The sequence below is a fragment of the Hemibagrus wyckioides genome, linkage group LG06 (assembly GCF_019097595.1).
Source record: "Hemibagrus wyckioides isolate EC202008001 linkage group LG06, SWU_Hwy_1.0, whole genome shotgun sequence".
NCBI lineage: Eukaryota > Metazoa > Chordata > Actinopteri > Siluriformes > Bagridae > Hemibagrus > Hemibagrus wyckioides.
In genome coordinates, this window is record NC_080715.1 from 11,026,614 (window position 1) to 11,033,448 (window position 6,835).

At 41.4% G+C, this 6,835-nt stretch overlaps 1 protein-coding gene across 1 annotated transcript in view; it reads right to left on the reverse strand.

The window, feature by feature from the left end:
• Window positions 1-6,070, reverse strand: part of smarcal1 (SWI/SNF related, matrix associated, actin dependent regulator of chromatin, subfamily a-like 1) — a 20,644-nt gene extending 14,574 nt beyond the window's left edge. The window contains exons 1-6 of the mRNA XM_058392925.1: window positions 5,385-6,070; window positions 3,323-3,656; window positions 3,118-3,168; window positions 1,458-1,718; window positions 1,155-1,205; window positions 869-1,052 (exon numbers count right to left, since the gene is read on the reverse strand). Coding sequence (XP_058248908.1) covers window positions 869-1,052; window positions 1,155-1,205; window positions 1,458-1,718; window positions 3,118-3,168; window positions 3,323-3,656; window positions 5,385-5,621 — 1,118 coding nt within the window. The 5' untranslated portion in view covers window positions 5,622-6,070. The remainder of the gene's footprint in view (window positions 1-868; window positions 1,053-1,154; window positions 1,206-1,457; window positions 1,719-3,117; window positions 3,169-3,322; window positions 3,657-5,384) is intronic.
• Window positions 6,071-6,835: the final 765 nt, after the last annotated feature.

The window sequence follows — 6,835 nt, forward strand, 5'->3', positions numbered from 1 at the left end:
TCCACAGTCATGCATATGTAAATGAGTTAGCTGAAGGCAGATTATAAAACCAGACAGTAGCTGCAATTAGATTTGACAACATAAACAGAATGCTTAATGATGACTGGTCAGAGAAGTACATGTTTATTGTCTTCAAGTTTATAGCATGGCTACTGTTAATAGCTATGAACTAATCATCAATGTGTCAACATTCAGCTGAGTCAGGATGTAAGAAAGGTACTTCAAGAAACTGGACCTTTTTTTTTTTTTATACACTCACCATCCAATTTAATACAAATTAATACATCTGCACATGTTTTGCAACTGTCCAGACAGCCAGTTGTAGGTCAGGAGCACAATGCATAAAATCAGATGCAGATACAGGTCAAGAGCTGCAATAAATCTTATAAGAAAGGGGAAAATGTGATCTCTTTGAGATCTTTGACCAAGGCATGGTTGTAGGTGTCAGAAGGGTTTGTTTGATTCTTTCAAAAAAGGTTCCTAAAATGTTCATCTATAGAGTTACAGAAGAATGGTGCAACAAAAAAAAAAAAAAACATCTAGTGAGCAGCAGTTCTCCAAAAATTATTGATCAGAGAGATCAAGACTAGTTCAAGAAGACATAACGCTTCACTAGCCGAGTTGTGTCAAGGTTCAGATGCTTTTCTGCTCACCATAGCTCTAAAGAGTGGTTGAGTTACTAAAGCCTTCCTGTAACCAAATTCCCAATTTCGCAACAACAACAGGTTAAGGCTTTGGACCACTGAGCCGTTCAAGAATTCATAAATTTTGTTTGCTGAAGCCAAATTTGCTCTAATCTGCTCTAATCTGCATTGGTCTAATCTGTACTACAATCAAAATAGCAGTAAGTGAAGTATATGGCACCTACTCGACACCGTGCTGCTGAAAGGGCATGAGGCTGCGTGTGAGAGTGGTATCAATGCCTGAGAGATCAGCTTCAGGGATTTCTGCAGCTCTGGAATGGCTTTTGTCAAACTGGGAGGAAAAGGCCTGGAGCACAGCACGAGGTAACGGTTCAACCTCTACAGCCGAGATGTTGTTCAGAGACTCCACTGATAACAGAGAGAAGCAACAGATTATAACAGGACAAGCTCTGTGAATTATATGGTTTTATTTATTAAAATTGTTTAAATTTAAATAAATCAGATACTCACTCAACCTGCCATAGTCCTCAAGTAGGAAACTCCATTTCCTTGTTTTCATGTCTACAATAATTAAAAATATTAAATAAATAAATAAATAAATAATAATAAAAAAAAATTAAAAAATAATAATAATAATAATAATAATAATAATAAAAAAAAAACAAAGAATGTTAGTCTATTGGCTGAGACTAGCATTAAATCTCTCTTTATATTTATCTTTAAAAATCTCATTCCTAATGTTTCTGAATTCCAATACTGCCACGAGGTCTTTTTTTTTTTTTCAACCACAACCTATTCAAAGGCATCGCTTACCATAGTTTTTTGAAGGCATCTGTTTAAAGACAGCTATCACATCTGCATGGTACGTGATGTCCACTTCCAGGCGAGCACGAGAGATGAGTGTGCATCTGCCCTTGACTGTGGCCCCAGGTTTCTGCCAGCCCTGGCACAGTTTCATCATGGCCGCCAGTGCTGCAGAGTCTCTTGGGCGAATGCTGGAGGTAGATAAATCCAAGCCTTCCATCCCCTCCAGAGCCTTCAAAGACACTGAGGGCAGGCCTGCTACCTCCTCCACTGAGAGAAGAGAAAACCCAGATAAGATGTACTGTGTGACATCCGATATCTCCTGAAACTCACCATCATCACTTCAGGTTATCGTGACAGAAAAATAACACTCTCTTGATTTAGCAGTACTATAGAACTTCTACAGACAATTGACTGAAACTAGAGGACTGATGACATACTGGCATGATGGTATACCATGATACGGGAACCTGAAATATACAGGTGACAAAAAAAAGGAAAAAAAAAACAACAGAGTATCTTCAGGTCAGGTTTTGGGACACCACAATTTGACAACAACTAGATAATAGATCGTCTCTGGATCAGTACTGAAAGAAAACAACTCTTAGTTATCCTGATGATGGTGGTGGAGAGAGTGCTGCCTAACGCCGCTCCAAAATCTCCCATAGGTGTTCGACTGAGCTATGATTTAGTGAATATGAAGGCCATAGAATATGATTTACATAATTTCCATCCTCATCAAAGCACCAAAGCCCTGTGTATGGATGTGGAGTTATACTGAGGCATACTCAGCCATCAGGATGGAATGTTTAATCAAGATAAAGGTGTTTAGTAAGATGAACTTTGTATTGATCTGTACTAATGCTTTCCTCTCTAAAGGAATAAGAGGACCCAAATCATTCCAGCATAATACTGGCTTATGCTTTAACTTGTTACCAACCTGTGTACACACTATATGACCAAAGGTTTGTGGACACCTGACCTTACTGTATGGAGTTAATGAACATCTCATTCCAGATTTAATCCTGGCACGCTGTTGGCATTTCAGTTCATCACAAAGGTGTGCTGTGGGGTTGAGGACAGGGCTCTGTGAAGGACACTCTGGTCTTCCACAGCAACCTTGTAAAACCATGTCTTCATAAAGCTTGCTTTGTGCACTGTGATGCTGGAACAGATTTGTGCCTCTTGGGTCCAGTGAAGGGAAATTGTGCCTACAGTTTGGAGAAGACCCACATATGGATGTGATAGTCATGGGTCCTCAAACCTCTGGCCATACAGTGTACCATGCCTAGGAGTAGTACATCACTAAAAATAAAGCATAGTGGTCTATGCTTGTACAGCAAAAATAATAAACAATGAGGTGGAATATTTTACATCCTAAATGTGATTATTTCCAATAACAGTGTACACCATTATGTTTTATTTCAGAAGACATGCACTACATTTCCTGAAGAAATGGCAGAATTCTTGCTTGATGAAATGGCAATCCCTGTTTGAATGTGATGCAACAACAATACATTAAAATTCATGCTATTTGGTTGGAGTTTCAAACTGGTCCAAGGTGAATTAAACATTTTCAGTGACTGCAGACTTGTGCACAATTCATACAGCCTATATACAAATATCATGAAGCACCGTGTCTTCTTTGTAGAATACAACAAAGACCTACTCAGTTGTTTGTAATCCTCAAGGCTGAAGTTCCACATCTTTGTGACAGGATCTGCAAAGAAAGTGAAAGAAGACAGCAAAAGAACAGGAGATCGCAACCTGTCAATATAATGTCAAATCGATTTTTTTAACTTATCGCACAGCACAAAAACATTAGCGTTAAAGTTTTTAAATATGTTCTGAAAGCAAGGACGATCAGAGCTCACCATAGTTTCTGGAAGGGATGGTTTTAAACACAGTGATGAGCTCTGCGTTGTAGCCGACCTCTACTCTGAAGCGCCCTTCTGAATGAGGAACACACTTCCCTCTCACACACACTGAAGGCCTTTTTACAGAAACAGCAGAGCCAGAGTCCAGAGGTCTGGGCTCCTTTTTGTCTAAAGGCTGAGTGGGTGGCTTCACACCTGGGCCATAGAAATTAGCTGCTGTGGAATTTGTCTTTGGTTCAGATTTGGGCTTGGGGGGTACGAAACTAGTCGATGGAGTTGATGTTTGATATTCTCTCCCATTAGGGATTGGAAGTGCATCTATGAGCTGGGTCTGGAACACAGGAGCAAACAGGATGCACACTTCAGCATATAAATCATTACTGGTGACCAAATGACCTACTTTAAACCCTATTAGTGACTCACAAAAGGAGCATATATATCACATTTTTGAGCAGATTGCACATGATGTGTTCTCCATCTCACAACACAGCTGCTGGTTATAAAAATAGAAAGAACAGTTTATACACTGATCAGGCATAACATTATGAGCACTGACAGGTGAAGTGAATAACATTGATTATCTCCTCATCATGGCACCTGTTAGCGGGTGAGATACATTAGGCAAGTGAACATTTTCTCCTCAATGTTGATGTGTTAGAAGCAGGAAAAATGGACAAGCTTAAAGATTTGAGCGAGTTTGGCAAGAGTTTGACAATCAAAATTGTGATGGCTAGACGACTGGATCAGAGCATCCCCAAAACTGCAGCTCTTGTGGGGTGTTCCCGGTCTGCAATGGTCAGTATCTGTCAAAAGTGGTCCAAGGAAGGAACAGTGGTGAACCAAAGACAGGGTCATGGGCGGCTAAGGCTCATTGATGCACTTATTGAGCGAAGGCCCGTGTGATCCGATCCAACAGATGAGCTACTGTTGCTCAAATTGTTAATTGAATTACTTTAATTAAGTTGATGCTGGTTCTGATAGAAAGGTGTCAGAATACACAGTGTATAGCAGTTTGTTGTGTTTTGGCAGCAAAAGGGTGACCAACACCATATTAGGCAGGTGGTCATAATCTTATGTGTGATCGGTGTATATAGCCACAAGTATGTGGACACCTGACCATTCAGTCAGAACGGTATCTGCCCAGTCGCAAACTACAGGCATTAACATGGACTGAGTCCCCATTGCTTTTGTAACAGACTCCACTCCGGGAAGACTTTACACTAGATTCTGGAGTGTAGCACTGGGGATCTGCCCATTCAGCCACAAGAGCATTAGTCAGACCTCGGATGCACTCAGCATTGCTGTTCATCCCTAAGGTGTCCAGTGGGGTTGAGGACAGGGCTCTGTGCAGGACACTCTAACCTTGGAAAACTATGTCTTCGTGGAGCTCACATTGTGCACAAGGGCACTGTCAGGGTAGAACAGGTTTGGGCCTCAGTTCCAGTGAATGCTGTAACATACAAAGACACATTGCAAACACATTGCAATTGTGTGCATCCAAATTTGTAGCAACAGTTTAGGGAAGTCCCACATATCATTTATGGGTGTGAATGTTGTGTGTCCACATACTTTCAGCCATATCGTATAACACAACTGTGTAAAAAACTTGAACTTGAGTTGAACTTGTATACGCCGATTTTCCCAACAACGATCGCTTCTGTCATTTACTTTAAAGTCTCTTCATGGGTGTATTTACAAGTAATAAAAGCAAGTTATACCTTGTGTAATGACTTCTTCTTGTCTTTTACTATAATACATACAACCACAGCTGTTTTGACTGCAAATACATAAATAATTTGATTGCAGTGCCATGACCGAAGATGATCTCTTTCTATAATGACTGTTACAGAAAGAAAGACAATCTTCATTCACAAGGTTAACATGTCTGGAAATGCAAAAGATCTGGACAATTGGATGCATATGCAAATTGGTCCGACATCACCTACTGACTTTTTTAAAGCATGCACTAGCTACTGTCCCCTGAATGGACATTGGGAAGCTGTTCTCTTAGGAACATTGTTTCAATACAAAGCCACATGCAGGTTGTTAAGTTTCCTACCTGTCTCACACTGTGGGCTTTGCTGCTTGCTGCAGGTTTTGGAGGAAAGCTCGGCTTGTATTTTGCATTTCCTCCTGCTGCAGGATGTGATTGGGTTTGACATGGCTTGTATGGTGCAGTCACAGCTTGTACAGGTTGTTGGTTTCCCTGTGCAAGTCTCTCAGCTCTTCTCGCCAACGCTCTCTGTCTGTTCTCCTCGATTTTCCTCTGCTGTTCCGGCGTTAGATTGCTCGACATGTCTGCAGTAATGAAGTCAACTAAAAATATTCCCAGTTTCAGGAAAGTGAGCAGATTTCTCCATGCATCAAGCTTGGTTTCATATGCTGCGCCAATAACGTTCGAGATGAATCATTTGCCCTGTCTAAAAATGAAAGCACGATTGAACATACACGTGACTGATCACTGTATTTGTCAATGCTTTTATAATGTAAACGTGGAGCCGCCGCCTCCTCCAACTAGCTTAGCCAGATTGTTTACTCTTGATTAAAGCTCGCAAACAACGGTAGAATTAACTAACCAATTAGATTCGAAACCCGACTCTTGTCAACATCTCAGGGCATGAGTTTTCTACGGTAACTACATAAATAACATTTTAGAGCACCGCGATTGTTTGTTGGCTAATCCTTTAAGGCATAGGTGAAGTTTTCAACTTCAACTTTAAGCGCGTCGCAGGCGGATATGACGAGGCAGGGCGTTTCTGCCGCTGTTGCTAGCTGCGGCGGTACGTCAACGCGTCCGCCATTTTGGAAAAGGAAAGATTCGATGTTGAGTGAATGCATCTCTGGGGAGATGTTCAGGTCCACCTCATGAAAGTGACCGTAAATCGCATCAATTTTATATTTGGAAAATGGAAGCGAGTGAGCATTAATATTTCACTTGACTTTTACTGCAGTTAACATAATGTTACCCAAAGCTAATACACCGACCAGGCATAACATTATGACCACCTGCCTAATATTGTGTTGGTCCCCCTTTTGCTGCTCTGACCCGTCATGCACTGTGTATTCTGACACCTTTCTATCAGAACCAGCATTAACTTCTTCAGCAATCTGAGCAACAGTAGCTCATCTGTTGAATCAGACCACACGGGCCAGCCTTCGGTCCCCACGTGCATCAATGAGTCTTGGCCGCCCATGACCCTGTCGCCGGTTCACCACTGTTCCTTCCTTGGACCACTTTTGATAGATACTGACCACTGCAGACCGGGAACACCCCCCAAGAACTGCAGTTTTGGAGATGCTCTCATCCAGTCATCTAGGCAACACAATTTGGCCCTTCTTCAAATTCGCTCAAATCCTTACGCTTGTCCATTTTTCCTGCTTCAAAAGGACAAAATGTTCACTTGCTGCCTAATATCTCCCACCCACTAACAGGTGCCATGATGAGGAGATAATCAGTGTTATTCACTTCACCTCTGAGTGCTCATTGTATGCCTAAGCGTGTATGGCTTA